At 45.5% G+C, this 17,485-nt stretch overlaps 1 protein-coding gene across 1 annotated transcript in view; it reads left to right on the forward strand.

The window, feature by feature from the left end:
* The first annotated feature begins 1,164 nt into the window (after positions 1 to 1,164).
* The window catches only part of LOC141092930 (protein tyrosine phosphatase domain-containing protein 1-like), a 124,502-nt gene continuing 108,181 nt past the window's right edge, over positions 1,165 to 17,485 (forward strand). Inside the window, exon 1 of the mRNA XM_073579293.1 lies at positions 1,165 to 1,355. Coding sequence (XP_073435394.1) covers positions 1,177 to 1,355 — 179 coding nt within the window. The 5' untranslated portion in view covers positions 1,165 to 1,176. The remainder of the gene's footprint in view (positions 1,356 to 17,485) is intronic.

A 17,485-nucleotide genomic window follows, 5' to 3' on the forward strand; every position in this document is an offset into this window, starting at 1 on the left:
AGGGGTCAATATCATGAGACAACACTTTCAAAGAGGAATAAACAGAAATTCTGACATGGACTTTCCAAGTAAATACACCAGCCTTATTAGGTCTATGAAATATATTTAATAATTAATTCTGTTTGGACTGTGAAATCTGGTGAGATACAATTTAAGTTCAATTTACTGTTTAAGAAATGCTTTCTTTAAGGGAGCCTGTGAGCACAATGCCCCATATATGCTCATGATGATCTCTGGAGGATAGTGTCATCCATAATACCTTAGTTGATGCAATATGTTGCTCCCTGATTGAAAAATGTTAATTCATTTACAAATGAGGCCTTAAGTTCCCTGGGAATATTAAAGAAGTGGTCCACTACTTGGACAATCTTCTCCTACCCCTCGCTTGGCCCCTTAAAATAATAAATCTTATACTCACCTCCCATTACAGGCGTCATTCTTGTGGTGTTGGCACTCTCTCTCTCCCGGGGCTCCCCTGCTGTTGCTGTGACACGTGATGCTGGTGCCCAACCATAGCTGGCGGCACTGTCCTCGCCTCCTTTCAAATTGAGCGGGAAGAAATCCGAGATCAGCTGCCACACGGGCTTCCTCTACATGTTCGATTTGTTTGAAGGTCGAGACAGTGATATCAGCGCTGATTGGGTGCCTGGGTGACATGTCAAAACACCGCACGATGGCCGCAGGGATAGCGAGCGCCAACACTGTGGAAACGGCGCCGGCACAGAAGGTAAGTATAGGCTTTGTTATTTTATGGGGGCCAAACATTTTGATTAAGGAGGGGTTGCCCTAGTAGTGGACAACCCCTTTAATGGCTTCCCAAAACTCTGCTTCCTGGCTTTGTTCTCCTACCCATCTTCCTCTGCCTTAAGAGGCAGTAGAGCTGCTTAGAGACTAGACCCAGGGAGCCAGAGATGTTGGAAGTGCTCTGATCAAACCAAGAGCACTTATGCCTCATTTGCATCTGAATTGAAATAGCATTTTTTTTCATTTAAGAAGCAATATATTGCATACGTACAAGTGTGGGTGACATCTTTCAGATAGCAACATGACCATATAAAAAGTTTGAGAGGCTGGATCATTTGGACAGATAACCTTTAATGTTAAGTTTAAAATTAACCTTCAATTTTAGTCACTCATGTTATTATATTATTTCTGCAGTAAGTCATATCTCATGCCATGAACTCTCAAAATGAAGAACCACGTCCATCTTATTCACAGACCCGAGAACGACTTGTGAGGGTAGTTCCTCCTCATTTAATATGTTCACTTACTTGTGGAGGCCGTGAATGTCGCTATGAAGGTCCAGAGGACTGGACTGTGGAGCAGCAAGCAATTAGAGGACTTTACTCTTCTTGGTAAAAAACCTAATTTTATGAGCAATGTTGTTTAGCACTAATGCATTTTCAGTTCAATGTGTGGGTTACAGTACACAGCAACTTGGTATGGTAAGGTCTACTGTGGCATGACTCCAATAATTGCTTAAAATGGATATTCCCATCTCCAAGGTCCTATCTCAATATGTAGTAGGTGAAATAATAAAAATATTAGCAAATACCTCTAATTAAAAATGTAATATAGTTTTTCTGATTCATTATGTCTCTTTCCTCATGTTGCGAAACTAGAACAATGGAGTAAACCATAAACCACTGAAAATTGTAAACTAGCCAAATTTTATTTATACAAAAGTGACAGACAAAACTAAAATAGAAGACACATACCAAAATATAATGGAAACATATGGAGGAGATGTGGAAGTAGGTAAGGATGGGAAACAGATAGAAGTCAAAAAATAAGACTGAGGGAAGCAACACTGCAAAATTACTATGGCATACGTCAATACAACAACAATGGCAGTAAGTAGATAAGATCAAATGGTTGACACATAATCAAACACTACATATGCTACTTACATCTGAGTCTTCTAGGGGACTTATCTCTGAATTATATAAAAGATTATTGCCTGCCCATCTGGAGACATATCCACTGACTGCTGCTAAGAATAAGTGGGAACGGGACGTAGGCCCCCTGATGGAGGACCAGTGGTCCGATATTCTAGAACAGGTCCCTAAAATGGCGGTTTCTGAGTGCCAGCGGCTTTCACAAATATATCTCATTCACAGGGTATATAAAACACCCAGCTTATTATTTAAAATGGGACTTAGGCCCAATACACAATGTGTTAGGTGTGGGCAGGATGATGCCCACTTGATGCATGTTATGTGGGAGTGCGGGCACATTGGGGATTTCTGGAGGCAGACCCTGGGACTCATAGCCCAAGTATACCATATCACAATACAACCGTCACCTCGTCTATGTTTGTTGAATTTGTGGGAGGAGGGGGTTGACCCGGACTCTGCAGTGGCCCTGGGGGTAGCACGTATCCTGTATCAGGCAAGAAAGATACTTGCATATCATTGGTTGGATCCTATGCCACCAACATTGTCAGAGCTTAAAAATAAACTAAATAATGTCATTAGATTGGAAAGGGGGGCTTATTTAAAAAGAAAAGCATTAAGAAAGTTTTACAAAATTTGGCAGCCATGGATGGAGTCACCGGGTCTCCCCTCGGGCGCACTGGTACGGGATGCGATGTTGGACCAGTTGCTGTTGTGTTTGCGGTGATGGGGTGCTTGGGGAGCAAAAATAAAGTCTAGTGTCCTTTGTGGCGAAGCGGATTTTGAGTGGCGCGGTGGGGGGGGGATCGGACCTGATATACGCGGGGGGGTGAAATATGATGCGGAGTGGCGCGGCTGGCGGGGATGGTTTTCCCACTGAACTGAGGCACTGATGTATAATTTTGATTTTTGTTTATTTGTGGAGCCATGTTGTTTGTAGGCTCAATTTATGTAAATATCTGTGTTTTGAGATTTTCTTCTTTTTATTTATTTTTACACAGGAAGAGTTTTACCCTTTAAATAATATCTGCTTTCAATGTAATTTTTACTAGCTATATAAGAGGTCATATTCTTTCTGTATTGATTCCTGAATGTTTAATAAAAAAGATCTGATTCAAAAAAAGATAAGATCAAATGGTAAAGTGTATAGTGTGCATAGATGATAAAGCCTATCATGAAAACATCATGTCTGCTTACCCATCATAGGTCTGGACTGATGTCACTCTCCTTACCTTACCTCGTGAGGTCAGTCGAGTATGCTGTCCAATCAAGCTTTTGGCAGTGTGGACAGGTGCCAAGTCTTGCTGTAGAACGAAGTTTCCATCTCCAAAAAGCTTGTCGGCCAAGGGAAGCATGAAGTGCTCTTAAATTTCCTGGTAGACGGCTGCGCTTACTTTGGTCTTGATAAAACACAGTGGACCTACACCAGCAGATGACATATCTCCCCAAACCATCACTGATTATATATATATACTAGCTATGAACCCGTTCTACGCCCGGGTGGTGAGCATTTTTGTTGGTATATGGTCTCCCATCCTGGTATGTGCTGCCCCCCTCCTGTCATGGTATGCATGGCACCCCTCATCCCTATCCTTGTATGTGTGGTACCCACACATCCCCCAATCCTGGTATGCATGGCACCCCATTCCTCATCCTGGTATGCATGGTCCCCTCACCCTCTAATCCAGGTATACATGGTACCCCTCTCATCCCTATCCTGGTATGTATGGTCCCCTCACCCCCCAATCCTGGTATGCATGGTACCCCCTTATCCATATACTGTTATTCATGGTTTCCGCACCCCCCAATCCTGGTATGCATCGTACCCCCTTATCCCTATCATGATATGCATGGTCCCCTCACCCCCCAATCCTTGTGTGCATGGTTTCTCACTCCCCAATCCTGGTATGCATGGTCCCCTCACCTCCCTATCCTGGTATGCATGGTCCCCTCACCCCCCCTATCCTGGTATGCATGCTCCCCTCACCCCCCCTTTCGTGGTATGCATGGTCCCCTCATCCCTCTTTCATGGTATCCATGGTCCCCTACCCCCCTTTCATGGTATGCATGGTCCCCTCACCCCCCTTTTGTGGTATGCATGGTCCCCTCACCCCCCCTATCCTGGTATGCATGGTCCCCTCACCCCCCTTTCCTGGTATGCATTGTCCCCTCACCCCCCTTTCCTGGTATGCATGGTCCCCTCACCCCCTATCCTGGTATGCATGGTCTCTTCACCCCCCTTTCCTGGTATGCATTGTCCCCTCACCCCCCTTTCCTGGTATGCATGGTCCCCTCACCCCCCTATCCTGGTATGCATGGTCCCCTCTTCCCCCCTTTCCTGGTATGCATGGTCCCCTCACCCCCCCTTTCGTGGTATGCATGGTGCCCTCACCCCCTATCCTGGTATGCATGGTCTCTTCACCCCCCTTTCCTGGTATGCATTGTCCCCTCACCCCCCTTTCCTGGTATGCATGGTCCCCTCACCCCCCCTTTCGTGGTATGCATGGTCCCCTCACCACCCCTTTCGTGGTATGCATTGTCCCCTCACCCCCCTTTCCTGGTATGCATGGTCCCCTCACCCCCCTATCCTGGTATGCATGGTCCCCTCTTCCCCCCTTTCCTGGTATGCATGGTCCCCTCACCCCCCCTTTCGTGGTATGCATGGTCCCCTCACCCCCTATCCTGGTATGCATGGTCTCTTCACCCCCCTTTCCTGGTATGCATGGTCCCCTCACCCCCCCTTTCCTGGTATGCATGGTCCCCTCACCCCCCCTTTCGTGGTATGCATGGTCCCCTCACCCCCCCTTTCGTGGTATGCATGGTCCCCTCACCCCTCTTTCATGGTATCCATGGTCCCCTACCCCCCTTTCATGGTATGCATGGTCCCCTCACCCCCCTTTTGTTGTATGCATGGTCCCCTCACCCCCCCATCCTGGTATGCATGGTCCCCTCACCCCCCCATCCTGGTATGCATGGTCCCCTCACCCCCCTTTCCTGGTATGCATTGTCCCCTCACCCCCCTTTCCTGGTATGCATGGTCCCCTCACCCCCCTATCCTGGTATGCATGGTCTCTTCACGCCCCTTTCCTATTATGCATTGTCCCCTCACCCCCCTTTCCTGGTATGCATGGTCCCCTCACCCCCCTATCCTGGTATGCATGGTCCCCTCTTCCCCCCTTTCCTGGTATGCATGGTCCCCTCATCCCCCTTTCCTGGTATGCATAATCCCCTCACCCCTCTTTCCTGGTATGCATGGTCCCCTCACGTCCATAACCTGGTATGCATGGTCCCCTCACCACCCCTATCCTTGTATGTATGGTCCTCTCACCCCCCTTTCCTGGTATGCATGGTCCCCCCACTCCCCTTTCCTGGTATGCATGGTCCTCTCACCCCCGATCCTGGTATGCATGCTACCCCTCACCCCTCTTTCCTGGTATGCATGATCCCCCTGACCCCTATTAAACTGCACACATGCAAAAAAAATATATATACTCACCTTTCTTCCCTGTGCTCCAGCACTGTCCCGTTCTGTCTGAGGCCGGGGGGAGGAGTCATATTGCTGAAGACATTCTGCAAATGTGTCATCAGTAAAATGGCGCCAGATAGCGCTATGCGCATGCGCGATTCCCACGCGCACTCCGGCCCCGGTCTTCGGCCGAAGGAAGCGCCACGGCAACGCTCCTTCCGGTCAGGTAAGTATGTAAGTATGGCGCCCGAGATCGCGGTAAGCAGTGTGTATGCGTACAGCCATCTCCGGCGCCATACACACTCCTCTTACCGCTGGATGTCTCATCCTGTCTGGAGCTATAAAGGCTCCAGACAGAGTGATGCTCCCACGGATATAATATAGATTAAAAAAATAATAAAAAAGTTCTCTGCCTATAATAAAATACTTACTAGATACTGTCTTCTGTTTTCCCTGGAGCCGCTCCGTTCCTGCTCCACCATCTGTGACCGCAGCTTCTGACTGATGGGAAGTCACAGCTATCGGTCACTAACTCTCAATGTAAATCTATGAGAGTCTTGTTCTGGCCCCGTTCTGGCTCACATACACTTACATTGAGAAGTGACTAACAGTACACTCGGCAAACATTGGATCCATCCAGCTAGTAACAACTAGCAGAAGATGACTGCTGAGAGCAGCAGAAGACAGCATCCAGCAAGGATTTTACTGCAGGCATGGGAAATACATTAAAAATATCATTCCGGTAGGGAAAATAAAAAAAATAATCCACTCGAGTGGTGCTTTAAGAAAAGAGTTCAAGACATTCTCTGCTGCCCTTTATTAGACAATTTGCTATACTGTAACGTATTCACACAAAGAATGTCCACCTTGGAATGCTCTTCTAGTGTAAATGGAACATTACTCAGACTTTATGTTGACTTCTTAAAGTAAGTTCCATTGTACAATAAGTCAACCATTGATCCATACCGAGATGATCACTACTGCACTACTTTGGTTCAATTCTTATTTAGTTCTTTCTCATTCAAAGTCAATGAGTCTATGAAAAGACAATAAACTCTGACACAAAACTGATTCAACTTGGAAAGTTGTGAAACATAAACAAGGTTATGTTTTTTGAATGAATACAGTCTAATATTCTGTCATGCCATGTCCTATAAATACTAGTTATATAAACAACGGAAGCATATACACATTACAAACACACATATACAAAATAAAAACAGACACTACATACATGTTATACACAAAACACACACATAGTCATACCCATTATACACAAACACACTGCACGCATGTGCAGTATTGACATATTACACATACAGTATACACATACACTGCACAGTACCACTCCTCCTGTCCTGTATATATAATCTGCACAGTACCACTTCTCTATACAGTTGTGGCCAAAAGTATTGACACCCCTGCAATTCTGTCAGATAATGCTCAGTTTCTTCCTGAAAATGATTGCAAACACAAATTCTTTGGTATTATTATCTTCATTTAATTTGTGTTAAATGAAAAAAACACAAAAGAGAATGAAGCAAAAAGCAAAACATTGATCATTTCACACAAAACTCCAAAAATGGGCCAGACAAAAGTATTGGCACCCTCAGCCTAATACTTGGTTGCACAACCTTTAGCCAAAATAACTGCGACCAACCACTTCCGGTAACCATCAATGAGTTTCTTACAAGGCTCTGCTGGAATTTTAGACCATTCTTCTTTGGCAAACTGCTCCAGGTCCCTGATATTAGAAGGGTGCCTTCTCCAAACTGCCATTTTTAGATCTCTCCACAGGTGTTCTATGAGATTCTGGTCTGGACTCATTGCTGGCCACCTTAGAAGTCTCCAGTTCCAGTGCTTTCTCTCAAACCATTTTCTAGTGCTTTTTGAAGTGTGTTTTGGGTCATTGTCCTGCTGGAAGACCCATGACCTCTGAGGGAGACCCAGCTTTCTCACACCGGGCCCTACATTATGCTGCAAAATTTGTTGGTAGTCTTCAGACTTCATAATGCCATGCACACGGTCAAGCAGTCCAGTGCCAGAGGTAGCAAAGCAACCCCAAAACATCAGGGAACCTCTGCCATGTTTGACTGTAGGGACTGTGTTCTTTTCTTTGAATGCCTCTTTTTTTCTCCTAAACTCTATGTTGATGCCTTTGCCCAAAAAGCTCTACTTTTGTCTCATCTGACCAGAGAACATTCTTCCAAAACGTTTTAGGCTTTTTCAGGTAAGTTTTGGCAAACTCCAGCCTGGCTTTTTTATGTCTCAGGGTAAGAAGTGGGGTCTTCCTGGGTCTCCTACCATACAGTCCCTTTTCATTCAGACGCCGACGGATAGTACGGGTTGACACTGTTGTACCCTCGGACTGCAGGGCAGCTTGAACTTGTTTGGATGTTAGTCGAGGTTCTTTATCCAACATCCTCACAATCTTGCGTTGAAATTTCTTGTCAATTTTTCTTTTCCGTCCACATCTAGGGAGGTTAGCCACAGTGCCATGGGCTTTAAACTTCTTGATGACACTGCGCACGGTAGACGCAGGAACATTCAGGTCTTTGGAGATGGACTTGTAGCCTTGAGATTGCTCATGCTTCCTCACAATTTGGTTTCTCCAGTCCTCAGACAGTTCTTTGGTCCTCTTTCTTTTCTCCATGCTCAATGTGGTACACACAAGGACACAGGACAGAGGTTGAGTCAACTTTAATCCATGTCAACTGGCTTGAAGTGTGATTTAGTTATTGCCAACACCAGTTAGGTGCCACAGGTAAGTTACAGGTGCTGTTAATTACACAAATTAGAGAAGCATCACATGATTTTTCGAACAGTGCCAATACTTTTGTCCACCCTCCTTTTTATGTTTGGTGTGGAATTATATCCAATTTGGCTTTAGGACAATTCTTTTTGTGTTTTTTCATTTAAGTCAAATTAAATGAAGATAATAATACCAAAGAATTTGTGTTTGCAATCATTTTCAGGAAGAAACTGAGTATTATCTGACAGAATTGCAGGGGTGTCAATACTTTTGGCCACAACTGTATATATACTGTACAGTACCACTCCTCATGTCCTGCATATACAGCTCTGGAAAAAATTAAGAGACCACCACATCAAAACCCTGTCATGGGCAGCCCATTCTCCAGACCTGAACCCCATTGACAACCTCTGGAATGTAATCAAGAGGATGATGGATAGTCACAAGCCATCAAACAAAGAAGAACTGCTTACATTTTTGAGCCAGAAGCAGTGTGAAAGACTGGTGGAAAGCATGCCAAGATGCATGAAAGCTGTTTTTAACTATCATGGCTATTCCACAAAATATTGATTTCAGAACTCTTCCTGAGTTAAAACATTAGTATTGTTGTTTCTAAATGATTATGAACTTGTTTTTTTTGCATTATTTGAGGTCAGAAAGCACTGTTTTTTTTCTTTGTCAGAAAAAAATACAAAATATATTGCTTGGAAATTCGGAGACATGTTGTCAGACGTTTATAGACTAAAAGGACAATTTACATTTTACACAAAAATATACCAATAAAGAGAAAAATCAGACAAACTGAACATTTGAAAGTGGTCTCTTAGTTTTTGCCAGAGTTGTATACACAGCACAGTACCACTCCTCCTGTCCTGTATATATAATCTGCACTGTACCATTCTGTCCTGTATAAATACACTGCACAGTACCACTCCTCCTGTTTTCTATATATTCACTGCACAGTACCACTCCTCCTGTCCTGTATATATACACTGCACAGTACCACTCCTCCTGTCCTGTATATATAATCTGCACAGTACCATGTGTCCTGTCCTGTATACTGTATATATACTGCACAGTACCACGTCTCCTGTCCTGTATGCAGTGCCTTGCGAAAGTGTTCGGCTCCCTGGAACTTTTCAACCTTTACCCACATATCATGCTTCAAACATAAAGATACCAAATGTAAATTTGGGAAGTGGGACACAATTTCACAAGTGGGACACAATTGTGAAGTTGAATGGAATTTATTGGTCATTTTAAAATTTTGTGGAAATTCAAAAACTGAAAAGTGGGATGTGCAATATTATTCGGCCCCTTTAACTTAATACTTTGTTGCGCCACCTTTTGCTGCGATTACAGCTGCAAGTCGCTTGGGGTATGTCTCTATCAGTTTTTACATTGAGAGACTGAAATTCTTGCCCATTCTTCCTTGGCAAACAGCTCGAGCTCAGTGAGGTTGGATGGAGATCGCTTGTGAACAGCAGTTTTCAGCTCTTTCCACAGATTCTCGATTGGATTCAGGTCTGGACTTTGACTTGTCCATTCTAACACCTGGATGCGTTTATTTGTGAACCATTTCATTGTAGATTTTGCTTTATGTTTGGGATCATTGTCTTGTTGGAACTCAAATCTCCGTCCCAGTCTCAGGTCTTTTGCAGACTCCAACAGGTTTTCTTCAAGAATGGTCCTGTATTTGGCTCCATCCATCTTCCAATCAATTTTAACCATCCTCCCTGTCCCTGCTGAAGAAAAGCAGGCCCAAACCATGATGCTACAACCACCATGTTTGACAATGGGGATGGTGTGTTCAGGGTGATGAACTGTGTTGCCTTTACGCCAAACATATCGTTTGGCATTGTTGCCAGAAAGTTCAATTTTGGTTTCATCTGACCATAGCACCTTCTTCCACATGTTTGGTGTGTCTCCCAGGTGGCTTGTTGCAAACTTTAAATGATACTTTTTATGGATATCTTTGAGAAATGGCTTTCTTCTTGCCACTCTTCCATAAAGGCCAGATTTGTGCAGTGTACGACTGATTGTTGTCCTATGGACAGACTGTCCCACCTCAGCTGTAGATCTCTGCAGTTCATCCAGAGTGATCATGGGCCTCTTGGCTGCATCTCTGATCAGTCTTCTCCTTGTTTGAGATGAAAGTTTAGAGGGAAGGCCGGGTCTTGGTAGATTTGCAGTGGTATGATACTCCTTCCATTTCAATATGATCGCTTGCACAGTGCTCCTTGGGATGTTTAAAGTTTTGGAAATCATTTTGTATCCAAATCCGGCTTTAAACTTCTCCACAACAGTATCACGGACCTGCCTGTTGTGTTCCTTAGTCTTCATGATGCTCTCTGTGCTTCAAACAGAACCCTGAACCTATCACTGAGAGGTGTATTTATACGGAGACGTGATTACACACAGGTGGATTATAGTTATCATCATTAATTATTTAGGACAACATTGGATCATTCAGAGATCCACAATGAACTTCTGGAGTGAGTTTGCTGCACTGAAAGTGAAGGGGCCGAATAATATTGCACGCCCCACTTTTCAGTTCTTGAGTTTCCACAAAAATTTAAAATAACCAATAAATTTTGTTCGACTTCACAATTGTGTCCCACTTGTTGTTGATTCTTCACCAAAATTTTACATTTGGTATCTTTATGTTTGAAGCAGGATATGTGGGTAAAGGTTGAAAAATTCCAGGGAGCCGAATACTTTCGCAAGGCACTGTATATACACTGCACAGTGTCATTTCTCCTGTCCTGTATATACACTGCACAGTACCACTCCTCCTGTCCTGTATATATAATCTGCACAGTACCATGTCTCCTGTTCTGTATATATATACACTGCACAGTACCACTCCTCCTGTCCTGTATATATACACTGCACAGTACCACTCCTCCTGTCCTGTATATATAATCTGCACAGTACCATGTGTCCTGTCCTGTATATATACAGTATATATATATATACACACTGCACAGTACTACTCCTCCTGTCCTGTATACTGTATATACACTGCACCGTACCACTTCTCCTGCCCTGTGTATATACACTGCACAGTACCACTTCTCCTGTAATTTATATATACACTGTACAGTGCCACTCCTCCTGTATATATGCACTGCACAGTACCACGTCTCCTGTCCTGTATATATACACTGCACAGTACCACGTCTCCTGTCCTGTGTATGTACACTACACAGTACCACTCCTCCTGTCCTGTGTATGTACACTGCACAGTACCACTCCTTCCTGTATATATACAGTGCACAGTACCACTCGTCCTGTCCTGTGTATACACACTGCACAGTACCACGCCTCCTGTCCTGTGTATATACACTGCACAGTACCAATTCTCCTGCACTGTATATATACACTGCACAGTACCACTTCTCCTGTCCTGTTCTTGGAGAGACGACATTGGTCTTTGGGAAGGTCAATACTGGTTTATTATTTTCAGTATTCCTATGGAAAAATAAAAAATATATATATTGTAAAACTAATTTAAATGGATTATCCCAAATAATCCCCTATCCCAAGAACTTTCCAATCAATGGGGTCCAACCGCTGGGACCCCCATGATCCCAAGAATTCGAGCTCTAAAGAGCACCATGTAAATGGACCTGTGGTAGATCATGCGCACTGTGGCGCTATTCACATGTTGCTCTTCAAATAATGCCTTTAAGAGGATTGTTGAGGGGCACAACAAAGTATAGCAAAATTCACTGATCGGCGGTGGGGAGTGTTTGAGTATGTGGTTTGGTGGGGTTTGGGTGGCAGGGTTGCTTTTTTTTGTCCCAGTCCGGCCCTGATTGTTACATACATTGAACACATATGTAACCACACACATTACATATGTGACATTTCAGCAGTAGAGATGAAGCTATGGAGAGCAGAGTACAAAGCTATTCTGCAGAATTTGCTCCCCCTCCCACTGCTGTCTGGGTCAAGATACAAAAGCTGGATAGCAACCCCAGTCGCTGTAACTTATAGAAACACAGACAGGTAAGGAAAATGTAGGGTCTACAGGCACATTCATCCTGGCCCTCCTGCACGTTCCTGCCTCCTTTAGCTATGCCCCTCTCTTTAAAGGGAACCTGTCAGCAGGATTGTGCTCAGTAACCTACACACAGTGCCAGGTTGGCGCAATTATACTGATTAAAATGTTACCTTGGTTGATGAAATCAATTTTTTGGTTGTTGTTTAATCTTTATTTGTAGTTTTCAGTTAATGAGATTCTCGTGCTCTGGAGCGGCCTGTGGAAGGGGGCTTTATGTAGTGCGGACAGAAAAATTCTCTCTCTCTCGCTCTCTCCTTCCTTCCCGGGCAGCGGTTCCTTTAAAATTCTTCATTCATCGGATCTGTCAAAAAAAAACGGTCCGGTGACATCCAATCACATCAGTTACCAACGGATCCGCTTTCCGCCATTTTGGCGGATTTTAACTGACACAAAAAAACTGAAGTGTGAAACAGGCCTTACCGACTGCTGATGCGACTTTAAAGGTGGCAGTCAAGGGGCCTTATTCCTCCTGCACCTCATGCTCCTGCTTTTCACACAGCCTCCTCCTGCACCTCGCACTACTCCTTTATACACAGCATTTTTCTGCAGCACAGCTTTTTTCCTTTATAGTCGCCTCCTGAGGAGGGCAATATGTATATTTTATCAATACACAAATATACACATTTCACAGACATGCACACATCTACATGTATAAAGCTGAGTGTATGTATGTGTGTGTATGTATCAAAATAATCAGAAAAGATTCGGCACTCAAAATATAATTTTCATATGTAACTAGAGGCAAAATATGTGAACAGAGGCAAGAAAATAAAAAAAGATACAGCCCTTTGTGACAAAAAGAAACAAAAATAATTGACCCTTTTGAAATAGATTATTTCTAATGCGACGTTTCGGCTTCATAGAGCCTTTCTCAAGCACAAATCTGTAAAGAAAATAAAAAAAAATTTAATATATAACACCGACAATGTCATGGGTCACTTGTAAGGTTACATGGGTATTGACAAACCAATAATCAAATGAACCAAAAAAAACTATATAGAAAGATCTACCAGAATCTGTTTAGGTCACACTAACAATAGAAATAGATGGGCTCACATACAATTGTTATATAGGATCAACTGAATATAAAGTATAATAATGCATATCATATGGACACCAACAAAAACAAGGGAAAGATCCTTAATTCCTAATAAATGTGTTTAAGGATCTAGGTTTTACTCTGGTCACTCACATTTTAAGGCATTGTTAACAAAAATTACCTGTGGGAAGGGTCATAAACTACAGCTACTGATTACTGACTGGTGCACATGTGTTCAGGTGATTGTATTGAAAATCCCAAAGGGTTAAAGAGGAGCATATGTTGCCTAGAAGACAATGGAATAATTATAAATAAAGGTAGATACAATAGCCATATAGAAAAAGGGCAAGGAAGTTATAATCATAAAACAGGTCACTATGATGTATATTATAAAGATGATCGTTATATTACATGTCGTGAGACATCAATATATATGCTCAGTCCCATTTACCTGTAATACGGTTGTGTGTGCCCGAGCCAGCCGGTGGTACACCAGGATGGTCACTAACGCCGTTATTTATACTGCGTATTCCTAGTTCTTCCTGTCTACAGGATGACCGAGTGCGAGTCGCGCACACGTGAGGTAAATTCTAGCGTCAGAATGTGCATACGTGAAGCCGAAGATACACTGAAAGACCCAATGTGTGAGGGCCGTGAGTGTCGGGTATCAGTGCGTTTGCGCAATGTTATATTGAGCATCTGGGTAAAACAAGAGAGGACTACTACGCAGGAACATACTGATTACAAGAACGATAATACCGGGTCATATAACAACAACATACATGTCCTGCAAAAGTAATATTAGCACCATTAAATATGAACTAGATTAATATAATTAATGAGTTGATGAATTAGATGAATTGGATGAATATGAATAAGATTAATAAGATTAGTGGATTTTATGAATAACAATACTAATTGTATTAGTATGCAGGGCTGCCACTAGGAATCTCGGGGCCCCATACTGGCGATATTTTTGGGGCCCCCTTGAGACTCTGCGCAGGCTCCACCCCAGTCCCGCCTCCACCCCTCTAACTGTTCACAGTCCCTCCGCTCTCTTGTGAAAACTCCACTTCTCACCAATCACACATTAACAGTTCCCATCACCAGCTCACACATATAGCCAGCAGCTCTTGTTTTGGCCAAAAGATTTTTTAAATCTGCCACCACGACAAGGTAGACTCTTTTGGCCGGTCCCTACTCTACTCTAACCTATTAAACATTTGTTACAATATCCAATACAATTTAGGTATATTCTTATTTATTTTTCAATTTTTAAAATGACCAATAATATCACATCCAAAGGGAAAAATACCACCGCACCATGTCCAGACCACATATTACCACACCTGGTGACCAATTGTGAGGCTGGAAGGACTCCAAGGGTGAACCCACAGGACCGCGACGACGAACCTACCCCCGGGCGAGCGGGCCAGGTGTACCACCCCCTATACAGGGAGCGTTTGGGGCAGGCCCGGAGGAGACTATCGCCGCGGAAGCTGATACCTTGGGGACAACTGGAGGAGTAGACCGTCAGTCACCGGGGTGGAATGCAGACAGGACCATCCGAAGGACACAGGAAGAACAGCTGCAGGACTAAATGGAGAGGATGACCGGGGCACAGGAGCAGGCAGGGACAGACAGGAGAGGCACACACGGGAGGAGGCAGGAACGGACTGGACCGGCGGGCTCTGGAAGAAAATGCAAAGGCGGTGAGAGTACAACTGTTACACCGCTCCACCATACTCACCCGGCCTCCGCTCCCACGCCGCGATCACAAGACCCATTTCTGTGCTCACCCGTAAAGGGTCTACTTCCAAGGATTGGTCTCCTGAGGCAGAGCAGGCCTTTCTGACCCTAAAACGGGTTTTCTCCACGGCTCCGGTCCTGCATCGCCCTGAGAGCGATCGACCTTTTGTACTCGAGGTGGACGCTTCCTCGACTGGTGCCGGGGCGGTGTTGTCCCAGAGAACCGTCTCCGGTCGCCTGCACCCTTGTGGCTTCTTCTCGAAGGCCTTTTCTCCATCCGAGTGTAACTACTCGATCGGTGACCGGGAACTTTTGGCTATCAAGTTGGCCTTGGAGGAATGGCGCCACCTCCTGGAAGGAGCTGTACATCCTTTTGTCATCTTCTCGGACCACAAGAATCTGGCCTATCTCCAGTCTGCCCAGAGACTAAACCCTCGCCAGGCCAGATGGTCTTTATTTTTTGCCCGATTTGATTTCGAGCTCCGATTCCGTCCCGGCAACAAGAATTCCAAAGCCGACGCCCTGTCCAGGGTCTTCCAACCACACAAATCCACGGAGGAACCGTCACATATCATTGATCCCACTAGGATCATCACCGTGGCTCCAGTGAACTGGCTTACTCCTCCGCCTGGCAAGACGCTTGTGCCAGAGAATCTCAAGCAAAAGGTTCTTCTATGGGGGCACTCCTCCAAACTGGCCGGCCATGCCGGAACTAAGAAGACTCTTGACCTTATCAAACGTCGCTACTGGTGGCCCTCACTTCGCCAAGATGTACTCGACTTTGTGGCTTCTTGTCCATCCTGTGCAAAAAACAAGGTGCCACGGAGATCTCAGTCCGGCTTGTTGCTTCCGTTGCCTGTCCCTACGGTTCCTTGGGAGAACATCGCCATGGATTTCATCACCGATCTACCCTGCTCTGCGGGCTGCACAGTCATCCTGGTGGTGGTGGATCATTTTTCCAAGATGGCTCACTTCATCCCTCTGCCGGGCCTTCCCTCAGCGCCAGAGCTGGCCAAAATCTTCATTCATCAAGTCTTCAGGCTTCATGGTCTACCTCGACGCATTGTATCTGACCGAGGGGTTCAGTTTACCTCCAAGTTCTGGCGTTCGCTTTGTAAGCTCATGAACGTTTCCCTCGACTTCTCCTCGGCCTACCATCCACAGTCCAACGGACAAGTAGAGCGTACCAACCAGACGCTTACGGGATACTTACGCCACTTCTCTAACTCCCACCAGAACGATTGGGTCAACTTACTCCCCTGGGCAGAGTTCGCTTATAACAACCATGCTGGTGAGTCTTCGGCCAAGTCTCCGTTTTTCATTGTTTTTGGCAGACATCCTGGTGTTCCTCTTCCGATAACCCCTGCCTCTGAGGTACCCGCGGCCAATGCCTTGTCCTCGGAATTTTCTAAGATTTGGGCTGAGACCAACACATCACTCAAGAGATCCGCTGATCAGATGAAGAACTATGCTGACAAAAAGAGGTTGGATTCTCCTCCGTATCGTGTTGGCGACAAGGTCTGGCTCTCCTCCAAATTCGTCCGACTAAAACTGCCCTCTTACAAGTTGGGTCCACGCTACATTGGTCCGTTTGAAATTCTGGGACGTATTAACGAAGTTGCCTACAAATTGAGGTTGCCTGCTTCGCTCCGGATCCCGAACACCTTTCACGTCTCTCTCCTGAAGTCTGTGGTGCTGAATCGTTTCCACTCCTCGCTTGATCTTGGTCCTCAGCCGGTGGGGGCCGACAACATTTTTGAAGTACAGGACATCCTCGCTGTGAAAAGGGTTAGAGGTAGGACTTTCTTTCTCGTTGATTGGAAGGGCTTTGGTCCGGAGGAGAGATCCTGGGAGCCTCGGGAGAATATTAATGCTCCCCGTATCCTCAAGAGGTTTCTTGTTAACCTCCGGGGGGGCGGCTTAGGGGAGGGGGTACTGTTACACCGCTCCGCCATACTCACCCGGCCTCCGCTCCCACGCCGCAGTCGCCCTCCGCTCCCACGCCGCAGCCTCTCTCCACCCGACGGCCGCGGCGGTCACCTGAGACAGGTCCGCGACCGATGCCTTCCCTGCATGCTATGCGCATGCGCCATAGGCCGCGGCCGCGCCTCCTTCCTGCTTCTTATGCTCCGGCTGTGCCCTAACCCGGAAGCACCTGTGGACCAATGGCTGACCAGACGGGGCCATATCAGGCCGCTTCCCCCTGAGGGAGGCGCCTGATCGTTTGTGTTTCCTGACACTCTGGCCTCGCTCCTTCGTGCACACACTGCTGCTGCAGTTCCTGTCTCGGCTGCTCCTCACAGCAGCTTCTCAGTCCCGCTACCTGTGTTCCTGCCGACCTACTCCAGTCCTGCCTTGTGTTCCTGCCGACCTACTCCAGTCCTGCCTTGTGTTCCTGCCGACCTTCTCCAGTCCTGCCTTGTGTTCCTGCCGACCTACTCCAGTCCTGCCTTGTGTTCCTGCCGACCTACTCCACTCCTGCCTTCAGTGTTCCTGTCGTCCTACTCCAGTCCTG

The sequence above is a fragment of the Dendrobates tinctorius genome, unplaced genomic scaffold, assembly GCF_039654945.1.
Source record: "Dendrobates tinctorius isolate UK_male_01 unplaced genomic scaffold, ASM3965494v1 ptg000062l, whole genome shotgun sequence".
NCBI classification, from domain to species: domain Eukaryota; kingdom Metazoa; phylum Chordata; class Amphibia; order Anura; family Dendrobatidae; genus Dendrobates; species Dendrobates tinctorius.